Here is a 27,984-nt window from a genome sequence, read left to right as displayed (position 1 = left end):
TGAGGAATCCTATTCAGAAACGAAAAGATCTAAGGACACTTCAGATGCTGCCCTTTGTGTTGGCTACATAGCTGCCTTGCTGGGAGTGGATTTAGTTCTGTCTCAGTAAAAAAGCATTTTATAGAAGCATTTTGATATTTTAGGTGCCAAACATTTCTCATGAGCTATTGGGCTACTTCATTAGCTCTGAAATGTGGGTGGAAGATGCTTCCAGCCAGTTTTTCAGTTATCCTTTTCCAAAAACCCTTCCAGGCAACCCATAGATGGCAGCACACTGTGCTGCATGATGGAGAACCAGTGTGCTCTGCAATAACTTTAGATGCCACTTTCGCTGAGCAGCATTTAGTACCTCCACACCGCTGCACGGTCAGCAAAGGATGTACCACGTTGTGAGGTGCAGATCCCAAAGGGCCTGCTAGCCAGTAAAGGTGGGAGGGAGCTGCTGTTTGAGTAGGTGAAATGTGTTAACCCCTGTAATTGTTGGCAGGTTCATAGAGCTCTCACGTGTTAAAGCCTTTGTGAAACGTACCAGGGTGCCATTCCCAGTGAGGTGTTTGTCAGAAAAATGAAACAGGCCCTTCAGAAGCTTCCCATCACCCTTTAAACAGTTGCTCTAGGACTGATGAGGCCAGCTGACTGACTGACTGCTGCCCAGGAAGCACTGAAAGAGGCTCCCCATCCTGTCTCCATGTCTGTGCTCTCGTCTTCCCCTTTCCTGGTACTGAAGAGTGAGCTCTGGCTGAGCCTTTTTTCCATTAGTCTTGTAAACAGCTGCTTTGCTTCTTTAAGAATGTTCAGACTTAGGAAAATTAGACCTCAGGACAGTGTCCTCTGCTAAACATAATGTGCTTGATTGCAGAGAGCAGTAATTGTCTAGTATACATCTTAGTAAAACCCCAGCGGTAAATGTGCTCTCTTGGGGCTTGTCTACACGGCCACTTTACAGTGCTGCAATTTTCTCGCTCGGGGTGTGAAAAAGCACCTCCCCAAGCACTCCAAGTTTCAGCACTATACAGTGCCAGTAGACAGTGCACCAGTGCTGGGAGTCGCGCTCCCAGCGCTGGGAGCTATTCCCCTCATGAAGCTATTCCCCTCCTGCCGCAGCAGCGCTTTAACATTGCTAGTGAAGACATGCTCTGAATCTTCCTAGCCTCTCAGCTCCATGTCTAGTTGAGGCTGGTCTGTGCTTTATTGTTAGTTTGAGGTATAACTCAAACTATGCCTCTAACCCATCTCCCATCCATCCACACACACATTTCTAGCTTGTATTAAGTGGTGCTTTAAGCTTGAGCTAGCTGGCCCATCCCAGGGTGTAGATGTGTGCTTAAGTTCTAGTGCTGCTGATCCTTGAGTTACTAAAGTGATGGGGATGCAGTAGCTTGAGTTACTCCCAGGGGCTAATCTAATCACACTGTGTAGCTGGAGTGTTTGCCCTCACTCCAGTGGGCCAGCTTGTTAGTACACTTGAGTTAACTGTTGCAGTGAAGAACGTCTTACTTTCAAATTAAGGAGCCGTTGGTGCAATGGAAAACTGTACATTTAACCAGAAAGTCAGTACAATGCTGACAGCTGTTGTGCAAGCTTCCAGTGCAGCCTTAGTTTGCATTTCTGACCCAAAAGGATTCTCCCTCCTTCAGGGAAGGGTCTGCAAATTGACAGCCTTGTAGAAAAATTATATAGTAGGTGGTTGATCTGCACCTGTCTGATTCATTATACAATTAGACCAGTGAGTGGGTGAGGATGGGGAAGGAGGATAGTTAATCTGCATTTCCATCTTTGATGCTTAGAGAACAATTTTATAGGGTGAAACCTCACTGTCCTCTTCCTTTCTGTCTCCAGGTCTCCAGTATAAAGAATGAGGATATAAAGGTTCGTCAAGACAATGTAACCAAGTTACTGACTGATGTCCAGATGATGAAAGGAAAGCAAGAGAGCATGGATTCCAAATTGATAGCAATGAAACAGTACGTACATGGGGAGGGCAGGAGATGTGGAATAATGTGCTTAATCTGACTTCCCTCTGAAAGTATTGTGTTCAAGACCTCCTCCGGGCCGAGTCTAAATGCTTGGCATTGCTCTCTGCGCTCTCATATTTGCCAGAATCCCAGTGGTCTCAGGAGTGTAACCTGTGCTTTAAGAGGCTCTCTCTCTCCAGGGGATGGAGGAGCTGGCGTTTGGGAGAACTTCTGAACACCACTAAATCCTCTTAAAGACCTTGGTATCATAGTGACCAAGACTACAATCCTAGACAGAGTAAGGCTGTACTGATGTCCCTCTGGAATCCAGAATGGCCTTAGATGTCTGGAGGGGCAGCTAAGAACACAGTGATGTCTCCCTCCTAGATGGTGGTGATTCTCTGCGTGGGGCTGGGTTCTGTCTCTTGATTCTCTTCCTCAAAATGTGGATGTTCTGTTCTCCATGTTCTTACACCAAGCCCATCGCCTTGGTGGTCAAGTGACGGAATAATTCCTACCCCTTTGTGCTAATACTGCTGTCTTCTTGGAGCCCATATTACATGCACAATTTAAATCTCCATTTTGTTGCCTGCAATCCAATACTTTTCCTTTGGTTGGGAGCATAGGGCATGTGATCTTGTCTAGTCACCATTAACGCTCTTTGGTGAGTCAGCCTGTCAAGGTTCCTCCCCCACTCTGAACTTTAGGGTACAGATCTGGGGACCTGCATAAACACCTCTAAGCTTAACTACCAGCTTAGATCTGGTTTCGCTGCCACCATCCAGATTCCTCAGTCTGGAACACCCCCTTTTCTCCCAAAACCTTCCCCTCCCTGGGTAGCCTTGAGAGACTTTTTCACCAAGTTCCTGGTGAACACCGATCCAACCCCTTGGATCTTAACACAAGGAGAATTTAACCATCCCCCCTCCTTTCCCCCACCAATTCCTGGTGAGTCCAGATCCAATCCCCTTGGATCTTAAAACAAGGAAAAATCAATCAGGTTCTTAAAAAGAAAGCTTTTAATTAAAGAAAGAAAGGTAAAAATCATCTCTGTAAAATCAGCATGGAAAATACTTTACAGGGTAATCAGATTCATATAGCCCAGAGGAACCCCCTCTAGCCTTAGGTTCAAAGTTACAGCAAACAGAGGTAAAATCCTCTCAGCAAAAAGGAACATTTACAAGTTGAGAAAACAAAAATAAGACTAACACACCTTAGAAGTGAGCTGTAGCTCACGAAAGCTCATGCTAAAATAAATTTGTTAGTCTTTAAGGTGCCACAAGTACTCCTGTTCTTTTTGCGGATACAGACTAACACGGCTGCTACTCTGAAACTTGCCTGGCTGTTACTTACAAGTTTGAAATATGAGAGACTGGTTCAGAAAGATTTGGAGAGCATGGATTGATGTCTGGTCCCTCTTAGTCCCAAGAGCGAACAACCCCCAAACAAAAGCCTTCCCCCCACCAAGATTTGAAAGTATCTTGTCCCCTTATTGGTCCTTTGGGTCAGGTGTCAGCCAGGTTTCCTGAGCTTCTTAACCCTTTACGGGTAAAAGGATTTTGGTGTCTCTGGCCATGAGGGATTTTATAGTATTGTACACAGGAGGGCTGTTCCCTTCCCTTTATAGTTATGACACGCCAGTTGGTCACATTCAGAGCACTGTTGCGTATCATTCCTTTCCTGAGACCAGTGGCTTTCCTCTCCCACAATTTCTTGATTAGAAACAGACAGGATGTAACACTGCATTAAAACTGTGCACACCAGGTCTGTTACGGTTTGTCGTTGTCTGGGGCCCCCTTAGCACAGGGTCAGACATGAGTGTTGCCTTAGCTGGTTAAAGGCCTTTTGACACTTATCAATCCATGCAGCAGCGGCTGGTTTTCCTGCCAATGGCAGGATTTGTTTTAAAGTTAGACACCCAATTTCCATTAATTTTAATGGAAAATGGATAGTCAGATCCCTTAGGGGGAGGGATAGCTCAGTGGTTTGAGCATTGGCCAGAACCACTAGAGTTGCCCATGCACTGTTAGAGGAGGCCATTATGTGTCAATGGAGTGGCAAAAATGCTGCTCAGTCCATCCTGGGGAGGCTGAGAACAGGGGTTTGAGCACTCCTTGACCTGCTCAAGGTCCCCAGTTGTGAGAGGTTCATTGGTATATCTCCAATTATTACCTTTATTACCTTTTAGGAAGATTTTCAAATCTCGGCTGGGTGGAATAAGTCATCTCCCACATGAGATTTGCCTCAAGATGAGTGATAGCAAATGTCCAAGCTTTTTGCCCTTGTTTTGAAGAACCCTCCACCAGTGTTCCTAAGGACTGACCTGCTGTGGCTTGCGAACTGGGGAGGATGCTGTCAAGTGCAGCTCTAGCCTTCAGCTCGCTGGCTGAACAGCGCAGGCAGGCTGAATGGGTACCTGGAAGTGTGCATGCCTGATGGGGAGTACATCTTCCACACTGCCTTCTGAGAGCCCCCTTCTCCTGGATTTCATTGCTACCCCTTGTACTTACAGCTCACTTCTGCAGTGCTGGTCACATGCATGGGAGCTTTGTCTCCAGGTTCTAGGGGATTCTCTTAATCTCTTGCCTGGTCAGAGTGCCCAGCCCATGCTGTATGAAATGCAGTTCTCTTCAGGCTCTTCATTGCCGGTGAGGAAGAAAAGTAGTTCTTCCTCTCCTCTCCAGTGAGTAAAATACCCCTGCACGATGAGGCGGATATCTGCTTTTCCTGTGCTCTGGTACGTGGCGGAGCAGTTGTTTCCTTTTACCTTCAAGTGATTCATCCAGCACCACTCTGAATGAAAAACTCTGTTCTGCAGTAAGCGTTTAAGATGACCGAGAGTTACCTTGATACCGCACATTGCAGCAAGTTTGTAGCCTGCTGGGGAGGTTTTTGTTCATTAGAGAGGACGTCTTTGACATTCATCGAAAACCTACAAGTTATAGCCGATGACTTGTCAGTAATGGAACCTGTGTTAAATCTGTTAGAGGATAAACCTGTGTTTCTGAGATGGGAGTTAATTTTTTATCCCGCCTTTCCTGGAAAATTAGTCAGCTGCCTAAAACAATCTAAGGCTGCTGCTTGCTCTGATGCAGACTGGGACTTTTCAGCTTGGAAAAGAGACGACTAAGGGGGGATATGATAGAGGTCTATAAAATCATGACTGGGGTGGAGAAAGTAAATAAGGAAGTGTTATTTACTCCTCATAACACACGAACTAGGGGTCACCAAGTGACATTAATGGGCAGCAGGTTTAAAACAAACAAAAGGAAGTATTTCTTCACACAGTCAACCTGTGGAACTCTTTGCCAGAGGATGTTGTGAATGCCAAGACTATAACAGGGTTCAGAAAAGAACTAGATAAGTTCCTGGAGGATAGGCAGGGATGGTGTCCCTAGCCTCTGTTTGCCATAAGCTAGGAATGGGTGACGAGATTGATCACTTGATGATTCTGTTTGTTCTTTCTGGGGCACCTGGCATTGGCCACTGTCGACAGACAGGATACTGGGCTAGATGGGCCTTTGGTCTGACCCAGTACGGCCGTTCTTATGTTCCTGGCAGCTCTAGACCCAGCTGCTCTGTGTCACTTAGCCCAGGTAGAAAGCACTGTCCTTCCAGCACCCTTGCTGCACAGTTGATTCCTTTTTACTCTCTAAGTAGGGAATACAGAGCTTGAGAGAGCTTGCAGCAGCCAGCCTGGATCCCATTGGTCAGTCTTACAGTCCTTTATTGCTTCTAAGATGTATTTTTGTCACTCCTATTTATTCGTATGCATACACACAGCCACTGACGACTTGCTGGTGTGACAGCAACAGAAACTTAAGAAACCTGAAGAAGAGCCCAGTGTAAGCTCAAAGCTGGTCTCTCTCACCAACAGAAGCTGGTCCAATAAAAGATCTCACCGCCTCCACCTTTTCTTAACAATAGAAACTGGCATCTTGCTTCTTTAGAAAAGCAGCAGCCCCAATGCCATCTCTTTGGCGGATGATGGGTACTGTCCAAACAGTAACATGGCTGTATAGTGTCTGATGTAACAGGCTCCAGTCAGATTGGGGAGTTGTAGGTGCTGCTGTAATTCCAAGTAACTCTTCCCCGGGGGCCAAGTAACATCTAATTTGCATAAGAGTAATTTGCTGCAGCGTTCATCTTTACTAGATAGTAACAGGCCAGAGAGACTAGAGATCCCAGCATTCAGTGCTTATCTCCCTGTGGCGGCTACTTGGATCAAATGCAATGACTTAATGTCTGGGACCATACTCGTATATTAAAGATGAAGACATTCCAGTGGAACTGTAGATCTCTAGTCTGTACTGACACTACCCTGTGGGAATAGACTGAACATCGACTGTGAACTGAGTGCCTGTGTAAGCCACTAGATGGAGTGCACACAGCAGTGCTCTGGAGAGGAGATGCTGCCAGGTTCACATTCTTGGCACTAGGGTTCAGAGCAGCATTGTTTCCCCTGCAAATGGGAAGAGAATTATTGGCCCAGAAATACAAAATGTGTGTTGTACTTTGTGTAATAAACTAGCAAGGAGCCTCTCAGAGGACTGAGTTTTTCAAACAAGCACTTAGGCATTCAGTAGAGAAATGGCAGGCCGTGCTCCCTGTGGAGGAGCATGGGCCATGGCATTCAGATGAAGGCTGCCTATAGGCCACTTCTCCATCACAAGGGACTTTTGTGATGTCTCTTCCAACCACCTTACTCCTGTCCAACTTCTAGATCTTCCCAGCCTCCTGCAGGTTCCCTGTCTGTGATAAATACAGCTGCTTACCTCCGCAGCACCTACTCATCCTTCTACTTGGATTGCCACCCTGTCATCCTGTCTCCAGCTTCCCTTTCCTTAGCAGGGTTCTGAAGAAAATAATCTCCTCTTGCCTGTCTACACATCCCTCCCAGAGCAAACTTCCTGTTAACCTCAGTACTGTGGCTGCTGATCTGCATCTGGCCTCTGAACCCAGCTCTGTTCTCATCCTGGCTGGCATCCCTGTAGCTTTTGCTATTCTTGATCTCTCTGTTTTAATAATTTCTCTAGTCCCCTCTCTTGGTTTGAACCCTAACTCTTACCGCTCCTCTTTCATTCAGGTGGGACTTCACATCATCTTCTCTCCTCTGCCGTGGGATCTCCCCAGCCTCTGTCCTTGCTCTCATTCTCCCTCTCTCTCTCTCTGAGATGTCTGTTGCAAGCTTCACTTCTAAAACTTCATATAGAGCTTGGGTACATTTTAAGATCTTTCACTTGTTCTAACTACTGTTCCCTTTAGTCACTACAGGGGCTGTTACAGACTTATTCAAGTGTTGGAATCCTGCTTTGGCAGGACCAGAGGATGAGCAGAGAATGTATTGATGTGTAGGAATAATGGGGTTTAATCTTAGTATGCAAGTGTAAAATGTAGCTATAATATGCAGGAGGCTGGCGCCACTATGTATCTGTGGGGTGAAGGAAACCAGCCAGCCGAAGAAGTGAGAGCTGAAACGATAAATGAGCAGGCCAGGCATGGACTTCTAGAGCCGTTTCCAGCATTCTAGGACATGCTGATAATGTCTCTAGACAGGCCTCCCCCAGTATTATGTATGGGCCAGTCATCTTGGGGCTCCTAATGCAAAGCTTGTAGCCACCCCTGCTGCTTCAATTGACAGATAGGATGACCAGACCAGTGATGGCTTCCTGTTGTGGTGTTACAGAAACAATCTCAGAAAACTACTGTACATGGGAGTGGGAGAGACTATGCATTACTCTGCCACAGTTTGGTTCATTCTGGCTAAAGATGAGTGTGATGGGTTCCCCCTGGTGTGCCACCTGCAACTGGGGTACCACTGAGCCCACCAGCCTGGGCTCCCGTTACACTGTAACTGCTGTGACAAGCTCTCTCGAGGCTCCAGCCTGCTCTGTCACCAGCACCCACACAGGCAGGGACACACCTAGCTGCAGTTACATGCAGCCGCTGTGCTCAGCCCTGTATGGGCAGGCTCCAGCTAGGGAACTTCCCAGCTCCTCAGGCACCCCCTCCGGAGTGTAAACCCAAAAGTATACCATCTTGCACTGCTCAGGGAACTGTACAGCGTAAGCTTATTAAATTCGCCCCCTCCCTCCTGTGGAGAGGAATCTACAGCAAATTTCTGCCCCCAGTTATGACTCCCCCACACACAGGTTTTAGACTAAGCAAAAACAAGTTTATTAACTACAAAAGATAGATTTTGTGATGATAAGGCACAGCAAACAGACCAAAGCAGATTCCCTAGCAAATAAACAAGAATGCAAACTAAGCTTAATATGCTGCATAGATGGGCTCTGAATAACAGATCCTCACCCTAAGTCAATGAGGACACCGGCAGGCTGCAGATCCTGAACGGGCCCGCTGCACTAGCTCACAGCTTGGAATCCCCAGGTGTTCCATTCACAGGCTAAAAATCCCTCTAGCCTGCGTCCCGCACTTCCCCCAGCTCAGTCTGGTCCTCAGCCGTCTCCAGGCATCTCTTTGGGTGGGGAGTCAGGGCTTGGCTACACTTGCAAATTTGCAGCGCTGCAGCAGGGTGTGAAAACACACCCTCTGCAGCGCTGCAAATTGCGAGCGCCAGTGTAGTTAAAGCCCCAGCGCTGGGAGCTCCCAGCGCTGTCCGTTATTTCCCACAGGGAGGTGGAGTACGGACAGCGCTGGGAGAGCTTTCTCCCAGCGCTGGGGCTTTGACACTTAGCGCTGCCGCGGCAGCGCTTTGAAATGCAAGTGTAGCCAAAGCCTCAGTGAAGAACCATGATGATGTCACTCCCCTGCCTTATGTAGCTTTTGCATAGGGCGGAACCCTTTGTTTCAAAGCCTGGTTCCCACACCAGTCTGTGGAAAAACACTGACATCCCAAGGTGGAGACCAGCACCGGGTGACCTGGTCACATGTCCCTGTAGTGTCACAGCAGCCATAACTCGGAGGTTGTTTGTAGGGTCCTCAGGAAGGCCCCCCAGGGGCGAGATAAGCTTCTTCTAAGGCCTGTTGTTTTCTCTAATGGCCCTTCCCCACCCAGCTTTTCAGAATGAAAGGATCTTGGCTAGTGGGCCTTCCCCAGGTGTAAACACATTTGTGATACTGATACATAGTCAATGTTCCTGACCTCAGATACAGAAATGAAACATGCGTACAAATAGGATAATCATAGTCAGTAAATCATAACCTTTCCAATGATATCTCACATGACCCATCTTGCATAAAATACATCCTAATTATGTCATACTCATATAACAGTATCTCTATGAAGAATATGGGGTGCAGAACACAATGAGGTTCTCTGTGCTCTTTTCATGTACTGATAGCGTAGACTACTTTAGAGCGTTTGCAGAAAAAAAAGATACTCCTGAACCCCAGTGGTGTGTGAGGAGGTATAGCCAGAGTAAAGAAGACGTTATTGTGACCAAAAGGAAGACTGGTCAGTTGTGTGGGGAGAAGTTTCATGAAAAGTGCCCCAAATCTCCACTGTAAAGAGAGTTCAAATTTGCTCCCTGAATTTCCCAGCAAAATTCTTTTCTTCCATGTCCCCATTGCTGGAAATAAATGTACACATGACAGCCAGCCAAAGAGTGAATTGTGTGAATTCAGCCTAAGTTAATATCAGAGAGGCTTGTGAAACGTGCATCCTCTAAAACATGCGTAAATCAGCTGCTCGGCCAAATGCAAGGCCATATGCCTAAAGACAAAGAATGTAGTCCATATTTACAGGATCCTAGGAAGCAGTGATTCTGAAAGACTTCAGCTAATTATCCATGACCCTGAATGAGTTTCTAGTGCAACACTGGCCGGCGGACTACTGGGTATATAAAGAGGGAGCTCGCGAGTAGGAGGATTGTTTTAACTCTCTATTTGGCACTAGTGTGGCCGTTCCTGGAGTACTGTGTCCTGTTCTGGTGTCTGCTTCAAGAAAAATATTGAAAAATTGGGGAGCTCAGAGAAGAGACACATGAGTGATGAAACGATTGTAAAACATGCCTCCTAGTGAGATACTCAAGGAGATCAGTCTAGTTAGCTTATCAAAGAGAAGGTGCGGCATGACTTGATGAGCCTAAATACCTATGCAGGGAAAAGTAATTTGATAGACAGCTCCTCAATTTGATGTATATAACAAGTTCCAGTAGCTGTAAGTTGAAGCTAGACAGACTAGAAATAAGGTGGAAATTTAACAGTGAGGGTAATTAACCATTTGAACAATTCATCAGTCAATTCTCAATCATTGGAAACTTTAAAATCAAGATTGGATGTTTTTCCAAGAGCTGCTTTAGTTCAGCCATGCCTGTTGGGGTTGAAGCAGGAGTTGATTCAGGGAAGTCCGATGGTCTGTGATATACAGGTCAAACTAGATGATCACAATAGTTCATGGTCCTTTCTGACCTTAAAATCTCTGTATCTATAAAACAATCTCTGGTATGAAACTTGAGATCCTAACACTCAGCATGACTTCCTGTCAACATTTCCCCCTCCCTTAAAGCTTACCTGTCCCTACTTCTGGCTGGATTTTAGGCAATGCAGTCCCTGGTCCCCTCTTTAAAGTAAGAACATTAACAGCTTAGCAGGTCAAGATGCCCTTACCCAGCAGGAATTGCAAGAGATGAGAATGTAAACAATGCTGCTTACCCATTTTGCTACACATTGGCCTCTGATCTGACTGAATCAGCTGCTCAGCCATGCACTACTCCGCTATTCTGTAACAGTTTAGGAGTCACTAGTGCAAAATTGGAATGATTTGTATAGAATTGTAACAATACCCAGTTACCTAATGTTTTCCTGTCCAAAATGTTTAACAGCCATTATCTAAATCCTCAAACTCTGTGGGAAGTTGGCAATTACTATCCTCCCTATACAGATCTGGAGAGAGGTGGTGACTCATGCACTACTCAGCCACTTCTCTCTCAACAAAACGCTCAGGTCTCTGTTACTAAGATATTTCTGATGCAGGTAAATAGAGTTCAGTCTGCCCAGTACATGCTGGCAGAGCAGAGCATGGTCAGTCCTAGGAATTTATGTAAAACCAAATGGGTTTGTATTTGTTGTAAAGCACCTTTTGCTGAAGTGTGGGAAGTGGCCTCTGTTGGACCACAAGCTTGAAGCCATGCTCTCAGAGCCTGGTACACGATTCTTCTTTCTTTGTGTATCTAAAGGTGTGGCTTGATTTTTTTTCACTCATGTAAGAACACCAAATGCAATTTCTATCAGACCTTTTTGTTGACATTAAAGAGAGTTTATGGTCACAGCTTGTCTCCTGTTGAGAGTAAGATCTCTGTAGCAACTGAAAGTGCATGTGGCTCGGAGCCAGCAAAGAGAAGACTGGCAGCTTTATTGGGTTTGACTTGGACATCATCTCGGGCAAATCCAATATAATGCTCATTGTAACTATCTCTTTATTGCACCACTGTGAACAGACTTTCTCTTCCACTCCGTATGGAGTGGAAATCCATCAACCTCATGAAGAAACTTGCACAAATACAGACATCATCTTCCTTTCCAAATGCAAACAGATGGACATCATACCAAATGGACTAAAGGTAAAAAATCCACTGCTATCTACATACTACACAGACCACAGTGAGAGATTATGCCATACTCTATCAAAGAAACTGAGGAACCACCTGATCAGCCTCCTATACAGCAAACAGGAAAACATCAAAAAAGAGCTCTCCAACCTGGAGACTCTCATCAATAACCAAACTTCCATACAAACGGACTTCACTAAAATAAGACAGGAGATCTACATCACTCACTTCACCTCTCTACAAAGGAAAAAGGACTGTAAGCTGTCTAAACTCCTACCTGCCACATGGGGCCACAACCGTGGTACCCCTAACCCACCCAGCAATATCGTCAATCTATCCAACCACACACTCAGCCCAGAAGAAACGTCTGTCCTATCTCGGGTACTCTCTTTGCCCTGCCACCCCCACCAACATGATACAGTTCTGCGCGATCGAAGCCTACTTTCGCCGTCTCCGACTCAAAGAATACTTTCAGGACAACACTGAACAGCGCACTGATACACAGTTACCCTCCCACCAACAGCACAAAAAGAAGAACTCCACATGGACTCCTCCTGAGGGTCGAAATGACAGTCTGGACCTATACATTGAATGCTTCCGCTGACGTGCACAGGCAGAAATTGTGGAAAAACAACATCGCTTGCCTCATAACCTAAGTCGTGCAGAACGCAATGCCATCCACAGCCTCAGAAACCATCCTGACATTATAATCAAAGAGGCTGATAAAGGAGGTGCTGTTGTCGTCATGAACAGGTCTGACTACCAAAAGGAGGCCGCCAGACAACTCTCCAACACCAAATTCTACAGGCCACTGCCCTCAGATCCCACTGAGGAATACACTAAGGAACTGAACCATCTACTCAGGACACTCCCTACACTAACACCGGAACAAATCAACATACCCTTAGAGCCCCGACCAGGGCTATTCTATCTACTGCCCAAAATCCACAAACCTGGAAATCCTGGACGCCCCATCACCTCAGGCATTGGAACTCTCACTGAAGGACTGTCTGGATATGTGGACTTTCTACTGAGACCCTATGTTACCAGCACTCCCAGCTATCTCCGTGACACCACTGATTTCCTGAGGAAACTACAATGCATTGGTGACCTTCCAGAAAACACCATCCTGGCCACCATGGATGTAGAGGCTCTCTACACCAACATCCCACATGCTGATGGAATACAAGCTGTCAGGAACAGTATCCCTGATGATGCCACAGCACAACTGGTTGCTGAGCTCTGTGCCTTTATCCTCAGACACAACTATTTCAAATTTGATGACAATATATATCTCCAGATCAGTGGCACCGCTATGGGCACCCGCATGGCCCCACAATATGCCAATATTTTTATGGCTGACCTGGAACAACGCTTCCTCAGCTCCCGCTACTCACGCCTTCTCTACCTACGCTACATTGATGACATCTTCATCATCTGGACCCATGGGAAAGAGACTCTGGAAAATTCCACCACGACATTACAACAGCTTCCACCCCACCATCAACCTCAGCCTGGACCAATCTACACGGGAGGTCCACTTCACACACTACGGTGCAAATAATTGATGGACACATTAACACCACCCTATACCGAAAACCTACCGACCGCTATGCCTACCTTCATGCCTCCAGCTTCCATCCCGGGCACACCACAAGATCCATTGTCTACAGCCAAGCACTGAGGTACAACCGCATCTGCTCTAACCCCACAGACAGAGACCAACACCTACAAAATCTCCACCAAGCATTCTCAAAACTACAGTACCCACACGAGGAAATAAGGAGACAGATCAACAGAGCCAGACGTGTACCCAGAAGCCTCCTACTGCAAGACAAACCCAAGAAAGAAACCAACAGGACTCCACTGGCCATCACATACAGTCCCCAGCTAAAACCTCCAGCGCATCATCAGGGATCTACAACCCATCCTGGAGAATGATCCCACACTTTCACAGGCCTTGGGTGGCAGGCCAGTCCTCGCCCACAGACAACCTGCCAACCTGAAGCATATTCTCACCAGTAAGTGCACACCGCACCATAGTAACTCTAGCTCAGGAACTAACCCATGCAACAAACCTCGATGCCAACTCTGCCCACATATCTACACCAGCAACACCATCACAGGACCTAACCAGATCAGCCACACCATCACCGGTTCATTCACCTGCACGCCCACCAATATAATATATGCCATCATATGCCAGCAATGCCCCTCTGCTATGTACATCGCCAAACTGGACAGTCTCTAAGGAAAAGGATAAATGGACACAAATCAGATATTAGGAATGGCAATATACAAAAACCTGTAGGAGAACACTTCAACCTCCCTGGCCACACAATAGCAGATCTTAAGGTGGCCATCCTGCAGCAAAAAAACTTCAGGACCAGACTTCCAAGAGAAACTGCTGAGCTCCAGTTCATCTGCAAATTTGACACCATCAGCTCAGGATTAAACAAAGACTGTGAATGGCTTGCCAATTACAGAACCAGTTTCTCCTCCCTTGGTTTTCACACCTCAACTGCTAGAACAGGGCCTCATCCTCCCTGATTGAACTAACCTCGTTATCTCTAACTTGCTTCTTGCTTGCATATATAAACCTGCCCCTGGAAATTTCCACCACTTGCATCTGAAGAAGTGGGTATTCACCCACGAAAGCTCATGCTGCAGAACGTCTGTTAGTCTATAAGGTGCCACAGGATTCTTTATTGCTTTTACAGACCCTCCTAGGTTACTGTAGTGGATAAGGGGTTTTTCATGACTAAGGCTCTGTCTACACTGCAGACCTTACAGTGGCACAGGTCGCACAGGTGTGCCGCTGTAAGGTCTCCCTTATAGCCACTCTTTGCTGGCAGGAGAGAGCTCTCCAAAATAAAACCATCCCGAATGAGTGGCAGTAGCTTTGCCAGCAGGAGAGTCTCCCACCAACAAAGCACTGTCCACACCGGCATTTTCTGTCTGTCTGTCAGGAGGGCACACCCCGACCCACAAAACTGCAAAGTAGACATAGCCTAAAACCATAGTTGCTTTTCTGTGCTCTAACTCAGATGGTTCACTTGGAAGTGTCAGCTTTATCCTCATGGAGGACTAAATCCGAGACATCTCAAGAAGTGTAGTATAGAAATAACTGTTTGAAACTGCCCTGCTGAGGTGGGCGGGTCCGATGTGACATCGCACTAATAGTTTGTCATCTTGGTGATTACACAGACCAACAAAAACAGTCCCTGGCTTTGGACAATTAATATTTCCAAGCAAAGATCAACCTGTTAACCCAGTGTTGTTAGTGGAGCCCCTCAACGTCTGTGATTATCTGCAGCCACATGCTGATCGCTTGTGTAATTCCCCCCCCTCCTCTCAGGTCTGTGTGTCCAGTTCAAGCTTTGGTGTCTGACTCGCCTCCCCTGCTCGCTCACACGGCTTGTGTGTGCAGTGCATTGAACACCACTCTGGTTCCTTGCTGCACCTCCTCTTGAGAGCCTGTCACAGAGTTCCCTTTGCTCGAACAGCCAGGCATGGATTTGTACTAGCGGGTTATTTCATCGTCTGGCCTGTGCTTAAAATAGAAAATTGTGTTCACTTTGATAGCTTTACATAGAAAATCACAGGAATCTGCTGGGGGGAAAGGGCACATGGTTGAACTAGGGCTGTCAATCGATTAAAAAAATTAATAGTGTGATTTAAAAAATTAATCACAATTAATCGCACTGTTAATAGAATACCATTTATTTAAATATTTCTACATTTTCAAATATATTGATTTGTTACCACACAGAATACAAAGTGTACAGTGCTCACTTCATATTATTTATTACAAATATTTGCGCAGTAAAAATACAAATATTTTTCAGTTAATCTAATACAGATAATGTAGTGCAATCTCTTTATCATAAATGTGCAATTTATAGACGTAGATTTTTTTGTTACATGACTGCACTCAAAAAACAAAGTAAAACTTTAGAGCCTACATGTCCACTCAGTCCTACTTCTTGTTCAGCCAGTCGCTCAGACAAACAAGTGTGTTCACATTTGCAGGAGATAATGCTCCCTGCTGCTTGTTTACAATGTCACCTGAAAGTGACAACAGGTGTTTGCATGGCACTGTTGTAGCCAGTGTCGCAAGTTATTTACGTGCCAGATTCATATGTCTCTTCATGCTTCAACCACCCTTGCAGAGGACAAGCGCCCATGCCAATGACACGTTCTGCTCAATAAGGATCCAAAGTAGTGCCATATTCATTTTCATCATCTGAGTCAGATGCCACCAGCAGAAGGTTGATTTTCTTTTTTGGTTTTTCAGTTCTGTAGGTTCCGCATCAGAGTGTGCTGAGTCGTCATTCGAGAATGCAATGAAATGAATGAGAGTAAAACAGAGCAGGAAACATACAATTCTTCCTCAAGGAGTTCAGTCACAAATTTAATTAACACATTTTTTTTAACGAGTGTCGTCAGCATGGAATATGTTCTCTGGAGTGGTGGCTGAAGCATGAAGGGGCATACGAATCTTTAGCACATCTGGCACATAAATACCTTGCAATGCCAGCTACAACAGTGCCATATGTAGGCGCCGGCTTCCCCTCTGTCCACTGGGTGCTCGATTTCCCCCTACCCGCCTCTTCCTGCCCCTGCGCCACTCTTGTCCCATCCCCATTCCACCCTCTTTCCCCAAGTCCCCACCCCTGCCCTGCCTCTTCTCCACCTCCTCCCCTGAGTGTGCCACGTCCCCCCTTCTCCCTCTCCCTCCCAGAAAGTCCTAAGCATCGCCAAACAGCTGGTAGGCGGCGGGGCGGGGGAGAAGTGTTGGGAGGCAGGTGGAGGAGCGGGGACACAGCACGCTCAGGGGGGAGCTTGGCTGCTGGTGGATGCAGAGCACCCACTAATTTTTCCCTGTGGATGCTCCAGCCCCAGAGCACCCACAGAGTCAGCACCTCTGGTGCCATGCAAACGCCTGTTCTCACTTTCAGGTGACATTGTAAATAAGAAGTGGGCAGCTTTATGTCCCGTAAATGGAAACAAACTTGTTTGTCTTCGTGGTTGGCTGACCAAGAAGTAGGACTGCGTGGACTTGTAGGCTCTAAAGGTTTACATTGTTTTGGGTTTTTTTGAGTGCAGTTTATGTAACACAAAAATCTACATTTGTAAGTTGCACTTTCACAATAGATTGCCCTACAGTACTTTTATGAGGCGAACTGAAAAATACTGTTTCTTTGGTTTACCATTTTTACAGTGCAAATACTTGTAATAAAAAATATGATGAAGTGAGCACTGTACACTTTGTATTCTATGTTGTGATTGAAATCAATGTATTTGAAAATTTAGAAAAAAATCCAAAAATATTTAATACATTTCAATGGATATTCTATTGTTTAGCAGTGCGATTAAGTGTGATAATCACAATTAATTATTTTTTTGAGTTAATCATGTGAGTTAACTGCAATTAATTGACAGCCTAGTTTTAGCCCTATCTCTTTGGCTGGGTTGTTATCTTCTTGAGGTATTTCAAATGAGGCTAATGAGTGACTAATACGTAAACTAAAATTAGACAAAGTGGCTAGTGTTGAATTGTTCCAGTTTCTATTGGCCTCCATTCTGCCTTCCTCTGTTTTTGTTTCTCCTGGATCCTTAATTCCAGTTTTAGTAGGTTCTGCAAGCCAAAATCTTTCTTCTGGGATCTTTAGGCTGGAACTGTTTTGCTTTTACATCGAGGAACTGAAATTAAAAAGCTGCTGGCTCTTTCACAGTGCCACACACAGCCTGGGGTTGAAGTGTTCCTCATCTGAAAATAATGTTTCTTCCTGGCTCCAGACCAGATAGTGTCTCAAGGAACAAACAATTCTGTAACTCAGGCGTGGATGTAGGAGTTATCACCAGGCCTGTAAAGAAAGTGGCTCTAAAGAAGGGATCATTATTTTGTAACGTCTTACCTGGCCACAAAGTTATGCACTGGAACAACTTTTCACTTGTACTCATGCTCCCTCTGTAGACTAGGGTGATGTATAATTGGCATCTGGTCAGCAGCTGTTTTGGAAAAGAAGATACCGAAATGATTTCACATTAATGCTACAACCCTGACAAACAAAGTTTGATTGTTGATTTAGTAGGAGCAGCATGGAGAAGCAAACCCAGCAGACTTGAGTTAGGAATGGAGAAATCCTCCCTGGATCTTGTGATTGTTCGTGCTGACAGGTTCCTTTGCTGGGAGGAAGGGGAAGGGCCATACCTGATGACTAGTACCAGTCTCCCTCTCCTAGGCATGGCCCATGCTCAGACGGTACCCCACACGCTCTCTCTCCAGCTTGCTTTACTAAGTGCTACTACCCTTGTGCAAAACGCAAAGCAGGAAGGTGAGGCAGAGAAGTTGTCACTTCCTAGTGATTCATTAGCTCTGCTTTTGTCCAGTGGGAGCTGAAGTGTATCCGAAAGTTTAATTTTAAACAGATTGTTGAAAGCAATGGGCTAGCCATGGTGTCCGCACCTGTTTTTATCGGCTTCCCCCTCTATCCTTCAGGGACTGCATTAGCTTTGGCTTGGCGCGTGAAGCTTTGCCATGGAACGCTGAGAGCACTTCCTGCTGACCAGACTCTGTTTACAAGGCCCGCCGCTTTTACAAGGCCCCAGTTGCTAACAGAATTTAAAAGTTAAAATTTCTCTTGATAAAAATAAATCTACCCAGACACCAGAACTTGGCCTTTGCTGTATGATTCCTCTTCACCAGAATTCGTTTACCATATGCAAAACCCCCAGTAAATCATACCAAATAATTTTGACCCGTGTAACTTTCTTTATCATTTCAGGGTTCCAAAAGCAACATACTATATATTATTATTTGACATGGGCCTAAGGGGATAGAGTTTGCATTAAAACATTTGTTGAAAAGATTGAATCCATCAGTGTTAGGTGAGAGAAAAGCTGAGCTAGGACATACTGAAGCCAACTAGGTGATATCCAAGCTTTTAGTCAGTCTGCTAAGAAACCCTAGTTCATGGAAGCCTTCCACTTTCTGGCACTAAGCTGCTTGAAATCTTTTGGGGGTTGAGTAGCTGAACAACTTTCCTATTTCTAAATTTAAAATTAGGGTAAAAGGTAGAACTTTGCAACCCTGTTTTCTCTCTACCACTCCTGAATAGTTGTTAGAGCAACAATTTTTCTCTGAATACAGTAACTCCTCACTTAACATTGTAGTTCTGTTCCTGAAAAATGTGACTTTAAACGAATTTCCCCACAAGAATTAATGTAAATGGGGGGGTTAGGTTCCAGGGAAATTTTTTTCACCAGACAAAAGACTATATATATATTTACACACATAGTATAAGTTTTAAACAAACAATTGAATACTGTCCACAGCAATGATGATTGTGAAGCTTGGTTGAGGTGGTGGAGTCAGAGGGTGGGATATTTCCCAGGGAATGCCTTACTGCTAAATGATGAACTAGTACTTGGCTGAGTCCTCAAGGGTTAACATGTTGTTAATGTAGCTTCACACTCTACCAGGCAGTAGCAATGCAGGAAAGGGAGACAGCATGGCAGAGAGAGACAGAGACACACACTGTGTGTGTGGGAGAGAGAGATGTGCATTGCCCCTTTAAGTATGCTGACCCCACTCTAAGTACACTTCCTTTTTAAGTAGATCAGCAAGTTGAGATAGCAGCTGTTGCCCGCAAGCTCCCTCCATCCTGAGCCCTGTCATCCCCCCCACCCCCGCTCTATGGAGTGGGGTAAGCGGGGGGCAGGAGCTGTCCCTTCCCCACCCTACCCCCCCACAGGAAGCAGGAGGCTCCCGGCAGCAGCACAGGGCGGTGGAGGGAGGGACAGCTGAACTTCCTGGCAATTGCTAGCCTGCTGGGCGACTCTACACAGGGAACTTAGGAGAGCAGGGAGCTGATGGGGGGGCTGCCGGTCCACCCTGGTTCCAAGCCCCCATCAGCCAGCTGCAACGGGCTGCTCTTCCTGCAAGCAGTGGGCAAAGCAGGCGGCTGCCCAACAACGTTATACGGGAGCATTGCGCAAGTTTAAACGAGCATGTTCTCTAATTGATCAGCAACGTAACAACGTTAATCGGGACGACTTTAAGTGAGGAGTTACGGCATCAGCTTAATAGGGGTGGGAAAAATGAAGCCGTCTATATAGCAAAGGCATAAAATCTGAGAGGATCTTATGTGAACCTGCTGGCTAGATATTTTCTGTGTTTTACATGATACTTTATGAGCTTGTAATCTTGTATCCATTCCTGAGGATTGGGCAAAAGGTCTGTCCAGGAGCAGTGGGTAGATGGTTAACAAACACATCTTTCCAGCAAGATGGGCATGGGGTCTTAACCTGAAGCCCCTCCATTTGTAAGCTGGTAGGAGGAGTAAAAAATAGGCTTTTTTATGGGTATAAACCCATCTCTCTTCCCATCCTTGTACTGCCATTTCCATTTAATTGTGTTGAAATCCAACAGGAACTGGCTCTGTTTTTCTCAGCAGCAGACCCGGAGGAATTTATTTGCAAACGAATGCTGTGCAAGCACCCTAATCTTTTACTTGATAGTGTCCGTCAGTGGATTGGGTTCTTCACAGAAGGCACACGTGATCTCTGCCCCAAAAAGTGTCTGTTAGCTACTGGGGAGAGAAAGGCCGAGGGTAACAGTGGTGTGATCGTGCCAGTATTCAATTAAGGCATGTGCACATGTTGGTGCATTTCCCTTCCTGTATATGTGTGAAAGGAAATCTCCAAGGAAGAGAGGAATGAGCGTGAATACTGACTCACTGCGGGTCTCACAGGAGTAGTGAGCGTTTTCACAAGGAACTTGCAGCAGGAGAGGGTGCTAGATGTCGAGGGGCATGGAAAGAAGAGAAGATGCTTATGGGATCATGGACACAGCAGAGGCAGTGGGCTGTGTGCTAGTTAATTTGCAATGTAGAAATCCTGGGTTATGGGTCTGGGTCATTGTACAGCACACTTTGTCACGGTAGCAGGTGCCTGTTGTGAGTGGAAGCTGCTTTTGGCATCTTAGAAATGTCAGAGTGGAAACCCTGGAGCAGATCAGGACTTTCTGGGCCATTTAATTAAAAATCCAACCTTCTGTAGTGAAAGTAGGGCCCATTTTCCAGAAGTATCTACTTTTCTCCCCTTCTGCTCCCTGTTTTGTGCCCCAAGGCTCGAGAGAGCAGTTTTCAGCGAGGAATTCCACTGCCCCAAACATAGACCTGGGACTCATGCAAACCTCTTCCACATGCTGCTGCACAAAGAGAATATAATGAATACTTGTTAGCTAGATTGCTGTAGGTCCACACAGTACTAACTTTAGGGGTGCCAGGATTGCCAAGTACAAGCCAAGCACTGTTAAACTGACCTTGCCCTGGGGGAATAATGGCAAAGATGGGGCCTCACCTCAGCTCCTTGGTAGGGGCAGTAATGAGGAAGCTGACCAAAGAGGGCTCTATGTTTCCAGGATACACTTTTGATAACTTTTATTTACTCTTGGTAATTGAACAGATGCAAGTAGCTTCAGGAAGCAACCCAGCTGCCTCCTTGTCTGCCTGCGGCTTCGCTGGAAAGCTGGGACACCAGCTCCTAAAAGCCAGTTCTCTGTTACAGAAAATGAACCCCTCACGAGTTAAACCAAACACATTGGATGCTTCCTCTGCTGCCTGCAGGCAACTCGAGAGTGAGGCATTGCTGTCTACAAGTCAATTAATCCAGTTACAGCTTTTGCTGTCTACAGCCAGGGTGGCCAGAGTGCAGTCTCGGCCTGCATTATCTATCATGAGCAAGCAGCCTGCCTGCTTGGATCAGGTAGAGAAATAAATGCAGGAGCCTCTAGTCTCCACAGGCCTCCCCTTCATACTGCAGCAGAGTAGCTTTAATCTGCCAGTCAAGTGGAGCTCTTAACTCCTGCCCACTGCAAATACCTTGCAGCTGGTCAAAATCCATTCAAGTGATGTTCCTGTGAGCCTATATTGCCCAGCTCTGACAGGGGAGACTCTGGCCCACTGCTGTGTCTGTGGAGAGAGCTGTCTGTTTTCCATTTTACCTTCAGTTTCCAAATTGCTTTTATTTAACAGATGTGACAGTGCAACAAAAGAGTTAAATCAGTCTGCATGCACAGCTATGGTCTGGAAATAAGACATCACTGTCATGGCCCTGGTTTCTGGAAGAGGCACAGTAAATCTTGACGCACAGGGATCTCTTGGTTTCATTAGGTAGCAGAAGGCCCCCATGCTGAAAAGGACTGCAAGAGCTAGCCTTTGAGCGTACTTGTGTGGATGAAGCTTTCTTGCCTACCAGCTGCATTCCATTAGCAGGGATTCCATCCTCCATTTCCTCATATGCTGTGGTAATCTGAGCAAAACAGCATTACTACTGGCTTCAGCCTTTCCAGAGCCCCTTTTCCCAGGATGTGCATGAACATAAGAACATAAGAAAGGCCGTACCGGGTCAGACCAAAGGTCCATCTAGCCCAGTATCTGTCTACCGACAGTGGCCAATGCCAGGCGCCCCAGAGGGAGTGAACCTAACAGGCAATGATCAAGTGATCTCTCTCCTGCCATCCATCTCCACCCTCTGACAAACAGAGGCTAGGGACACCATTCCTTATCCATTTATGGACTTAGCCACCATGAATTTATCCAGTCCCCTTTTAAACATTGTTATAGTCCTAGCCTTCACAACCTCCTCAGGTAAGGAATTCCACAAGTTGACTGTGCGCTGCGTGAAGAAGAACTTCCTTTTATTTGTTTTAAACCTGCTGCCTATTAATTTCATTTGGTGACCCCTAGTTCTTGTATTATGGGAATAAGTAAATAACTTTTCCTTATCCACTTTCTCAACATCACTCATGATTTTATATACCTCTATCATGTCCCCCCTTAGTCTCCTCTTTTCCAAACTGAAGAGTCCTAGCCTCTTTAATCTTTCCTCATATGGGACCCTCTCTAAACCCCTAATCATTTTAGTTGCTCTTTTCTGAACCTTTTCTAGTGCTAGAATATCTTTTTTGAGGTGAGGAGACCACATCTGTACACAGTATTCGAGATGTGGGCGTACCATGGATTTATATAAGGGCAATAATATATTCTCAGTCTTATTCTCTATCCCCTTTTTAATGATTCCTAACATCCTGTTTGCTTTTTTGACCGCCTCTGCACACTGCGTGGACATCTTCAGAGAACTATCCACGATAACTCCAAGATCTTTTTCCTGACTCGTTGTAGCTAAATTAGCTCCCATCATGTTGTATTAAATTTCATTTGCCATTTTGTTGCCCAATCACTTAGTTTTGTGAGATCTTTTTGAAGTTCTTCACAATCTGCTTTGGTCTTAACTATCTTGAGTAGTTTAGTATCATCTGCAAACTTTGCCACCTCACTGTTTACCCCTTTCTCCAGATCATTTATGAATAAATTGAATAGGATTGGTCCTAGGACTGACCCTTGGGGAACACCACTAGTTACCCCTCTCCATTCTGAGAATTTACCATTAATTCCTACCCTTTGTTCCCTGTCCTTTAACCAGTTCTCAATCCATGAAAGGACCTTTCCTTTTATCCCATGACAACTTAATTTACGTAAGAGCCTTTGGTGAAGGACCTTGTCAAAGGCTTTCTGGAAATCTAAGTACACTATGTCCACCGGATCCCCCTTGTCCACATGTTTGTTGACCCCTTCAAAGAACTCTAATAGATTAGTAAGACACGATTTCCCTTTACAGAAACCATGTTGACTATTGCTCAAGAGTTTATGTTTTTCTATGTGTCTGACAATTTTATTCTTTACTATTGTTTCAACTAATTTGCCTGGTACCGACGTTAGACTTACCGGTCTGTAATTGCCAGGATCACCCCTAGAGCCCTTTTTAAATAATGGCGTTACATTAGCTAACTTCCAGTCATTGGGTACCGAAGCCGATTTAAAGGACAGGTTACAAACCTTGGTTAATAGTTCCGCAACTTCACATTTGAGTTCATGAAGCGAGGACCATCTGTTATCACAAGGTATCCCCAGCCCTGGCTGGTGCAGAGAGGTGGAGGTGATGGTGTAATATTGCCCGGGCTGTTCCCCCTTCCCTCCCCTTATCTTTTCTAGGTTTCACTGGGAACCAAAGTTAAAACCTGCCTAATGCAGGTATGCTATGAGCATTGTTAGCTGGAACAGCTGCCATTTCAGAAAGTGGGATCTGTGAACGGGAGAAGGGGTTCCCCCAGTTAGCACTAAGTCCAGTTATGCACATGCATGGTTAACTTCTCTTCTCAGGAGCTGGGTGGGAGGAGATCTGCACGCGTGGAAGCTGCTCACCTGTCAGGTTTGCATGGTGACAGAAAAAGGGACTTGGTTTCCTCTCCCAGTCGCTGTGGTGCACACTGTGGTTCTTGTGTAGTCTTAATTGCAGGCCTGGTGCTCGTATATGCTGCCTTAACTACTCCAGTCTTCTTTGGCTGAACTCTGGCTAGTCTAGCCTGATGCGAAGACTGTGGTCCATGCTTTCATGACCTCTGAATTAGACAACTGTAATGTGTTGTTTTATGGCCTCCCTGTGCGAGTGCTGCATAGGATCCAGCTGTTCCAGCTGCTGGGGCCAACACATTAATTCTCTTGCCATGGCCTCTGCATGTCAGTCCAGTCTTGAGGGAGCTACACTGGCTCAGAGTCAAACATCAGCTTGATTTTAAAATTGCTTTGATGGTGTATAACACTGTGTCTAATGTGGGATCTGTGTGTTTTATCTGCGCTGCTGCTTTTTATGAGCTTAGTCACTGCTTGAGATCATCTGAAGGCGGTTTTATTGGCTGTTCCAAACTACAGGTTAAAGACCTGTGGAGAACTTGGTTTTAGAGTGTGGGGATCTGAACCTGAAATTAGTTACCAACTGTGGTCTGATACTGATGTTAAAATAACCCAACTGGCATCTTTTTACAGTGGTTTGGAGCATGAGCAATTTTCTCTTCTTTTGTACAACTTCTTCCTTTGCACTGCAAGTTCTTGATCGTGTGTGTATCACAGACCCACTTCCTGATCTGGGGTGGGTCGTATGGGGTGCGGGGTGCAAGCTACCTCCAAGCTGCCCACTTGTACTGAAGTTCATCCCATTTCACTCGTTCCATTCACTGATTCACTTTTCTGGAGCAGGGGCTGACCTGAATGTTTAGCAGTGACTCACTTTGTTCTCAGGATTGTGGTCTTAGATCATAGCTTGGGCTTTCCTCCTGGTCTGGCTGGAATTATCAGAGTTGCAAACTTGTTTTCTTGTGGAGAGTACTTCATGTTGCTCTGCTCAGGTCAGGAACAGCAGTGAGTGGGTGTGGCTAGGTACCACATCCAGCCCTGTTTAGTCACCTCTGATCCTCCATTTTTCCACTGTGCTCCCCACACCTTCTAAGAAACCAAATCCAATTTCATTTGAATGCAGTCGTCCAGATCTGAAATGCTGTCCCCCAGCAGGCTGACTGTAACCTGCTGCTCCATGAGGACTGCCCAAGGAACCCTCTATTCCTGCTCACTAGAATGGACTGCATTAGATGCTGATCTTAATTGCACCTGCTGTACCACTGACTGAGCCTTTAGGCCTTGTTAGCAGCCCACAGTGCTGCCAACGCCTCTGACACTGTACGGTAGCCTCCTTTTCACCACAACACTGTTCTTCACATTCAGTTGTCGGGCTGTTGCTTTTATATAAACCAGCTTTCATAAATGGGTAATATAATAGGTAATAATTGGAGATATACCAATCTCCTAGAACTGGAAGGGACCTTGGAAGGTCATTGAGTCCAGCCCCCTGCCTTCACTAGCAGGACCAAGCACTGATTTTTGCCCCAGATCCCTAAGTGGTCCCCTCAAGAATTGAACTCACAACCCTGGGTTTAGCAGGCCAATGCTCAAACCACTGAGCTATCCCTCCCCAAAAATGAGCCACTGTGTGGTTCAGTCAGTGTAGCAGGAGGCCGAGGCTCAAAGCCCGTGTACTCAGAGCAGTGGTGATCTTCCCTCGGTGCCAGGCCTGGTGCAGAACAGCACAGTCAGTCGCTGACTTTCCATTGGAATGGCTTCAGCCATTGGTGCGTGGGCCCCCCTGCTGCTGAGCAATGAGTGGCAATCTTGAGCAGTGTCCTGTTCAAATTAACACTGCCCCCAAACAGTCACTCATTTGCTTAGTTGAATCATAGTGTGTCCATGCAAACTCATAGTCAAAACTCAAGTTATTGGGCTCAAAACTGGGGTAAGGAGGAGACATTTAATGGCCAGTGTTATATAGGAAATCAGACTAGACCTCATGGTGGGAGGAGGGATAGCTCAGTGGTTTGAGCATTGGCCTGTTAAACCCAGGGTTGAGAGTTCAATCCTTGAGGGGGCCATTTAGGGATCTGGGGCAAAAATTTGTCTGGGGATTGGTCCTGCTTTGAGCAGGGGGTTGGACTAGATGATCTCCTGAGGTCCCTTCCAACGCTGATATTCTATGATTCATAGTCCCTTCTGGTTTTAAATTCTATGAATCAAAGATTGAGGTCAGAAGAAGATAGGAAGTTCATTGAGTCTGAACACCTGCAGAACCAGAACCAGAGACCTGGCTCAAACAGAAATTTGTCCTGGAACCCAAACTCAGCCAGAACCATAATTTTGTCCTACCTACAGAACTGGAAGTGAACTGAAAAAAAAATGTTTCCAGTTAAAATTCAGTTCAGCATTTTTTAAGCTCAATATTTTAAACTACTGTGATCTTATTTTCCTCATAAAACAAGACAACACACTAAGCAGTAAGCACGATTGCTCTCAGGCCTGTCCCAGTATAATGCGAATAGAAGGGAGGCTGGCCCACAAGAATAGAAGCGTCGCAGCTGCCTACACACCACATGAGGCAGCAGGGGGGCCCAGAGGCAGATGAACCATTTCTGAGACCCCCTGGGGAGAAGGTGGAATGCTCCCTGGTCTCAAAAGTTAACAACTCTTCAACCTGCAGGAGAAAGATAATGAATCCACAATCTTTCTCCCCATTAGACAGGCCTCTGCCACCCATCCCCAGCCCCTGGGCAGCTCCTCCCTCCAGTTGCCAGACATGGGCCAGGGCCAATGCGCCAAATTCAAATTTATCCTTTCACTTGGTTCAATATGACAGGGCCCATATTAGAAGATGGTATTGTAGTGCCCTACGACAAATTGTTCATCAAATAATTGTTTGTTGTACAACACAAACACTAGGAAAACTCATATAAAGTTAGTTAAATTCTTCCATTGATCTAGCACTGTCTACAACCAGGTTAGGTCTGCAAAGCTGTGTGGCTCGAGGTATAGATTTTCACACCCCGAGACTTAGCTATGCTGATGTCAGTTCCCAATGTAGACCAGCCCTAGGGTGAGTTGTTCCAGTGGTTAATGAAACCTTATTGTTAACTGACAATGTGAACTATAGCTATAAAAGCTTACCTTAGTGTTAAGCTAAATGGGTTAATTAAGAACAGAACCTTTCCTCTTATATTAAAATAGGTGAAAAGAAAAGGTATTTCTACTATGTAACAGGAGGTGCTGTTACTACCTGAAGATTCTGGATACACACATCTTAAAGATGAATCAACTGAGCATCACTACAATCATCCTGAAGAGACCTGTTCAGCAGAGAAAACAAATTCAGCTTATCTCACAGGGTCAGAAACCCTTTCAAACTCAAAAGGGTCATTGATTTAATCAGCCCTGGAGAACTACAAGCTTTCACTGTTTGTAGCTCCCACAGGGCTGCTGCCTCAAGAGGCTGAGACAAGTGTTTCACCCTAGCTTGTGGTTGGGTAAAAACAATAAGGAGGAGAGAGTTACACCACTCTTGGAATTCTTCCTAGAACCAAGATCCTCCTTGACAATTTCTAGAACATAAGACCAAAGGGACACCATCCCTGCCCAGCCTGGCTAATAGTCATTGAGGGACCTGTCCTCCATGAGCTTATCTAGTTCAGCCCATGGTTCTTCCAAGGGATCTTGCTACACCAGTCTGAGCAAAAACTTTGTTTTCTCTCTGGAACAGATCATTTTAGCTTTCTCCCAAAAATCCTTCCTGTACTCCCTCATTGAATTAATAGCTAGTGTCTGGCTTTCTTTCATCATGTGCTAAGTAACATAGGTTACTGTTAATCTCTGAGAATTCTAACTTGCCACATGTTTTGAGTGAGTGAGTGGTATAAAATGCCTTTGAGGGGAAGAGAGCTTATCATCTGTCCCAAGTAGTATTTGATTGCTTAAGCTTCCACTAGTTCATTTCTAAGGAGGTTAGGTAATGACTGAGTTGAATATAACAATTTCCTTTAATTCCCTCATGTAGCCTACACTTTCCCTGTATTACAGGATTGTGATCTGCACCCGCCCACTGGCACATGCGCACTGTCACTCCGTTCTCCCATGCTGTAATCTTCAGATACTGCGCTTATAAAGGGGTTGCTTTGGCAACAGCAGTGTGAAAGTTGACTTATAACAATGGGCTTGTTTTATGTATGCTATAACGAAGGCCTAGCTCACTGCTTTAACAAAAATGAAGACTGCTTGCTTTTTGTGTTAGAAGCTCAG

General features: G+C 45.6%; 1 protein-coding gene across 3 annotated transcripts in view; it reads left to right on the top strand.

The window, feature by feature from the left end:
- HSF1 (heat shock transcription factor 1) overlaps window positions 1-27,984 on the top strand; it is a 110,855-nt gene that overhangs the window by 43,186 nt on the left and 39,685 nt on the right. For all 3 annotated transcript variants that reach the window (XM_039525457.1, XM_039525456.1, XM_039525458.1), the window contains exon 4: window positions 1,840-1,964. In XM_039525457.1, coding sequence (XP_039381391.1) covers window positions 1,840-1,964 — 125 coding nt within the window. The remainder of the gene's footprint in view (window positions 1-1,839; window positions 1,965-27,984) is intronic.

Source organism: Mauremys reevesii, linkage group 2 (assembly GCF_016161935.1).
Source record: "Mauremys reevesii isolate NIE-2019 linkage group 2, ASM1616193v1, whole genome shotgun sequence".
Classification (NCBI taxonomy): domain Eukaryota; kingdom Metazoa; phylum Chordata; order Testudines; family Geoemydidae; genus Mauremys; species Mauremys reevesii.
Note: the sequence above shows the minus strand (reverse complement) of the source record. Positions and strands in the feature narration are given on the sequence as shown.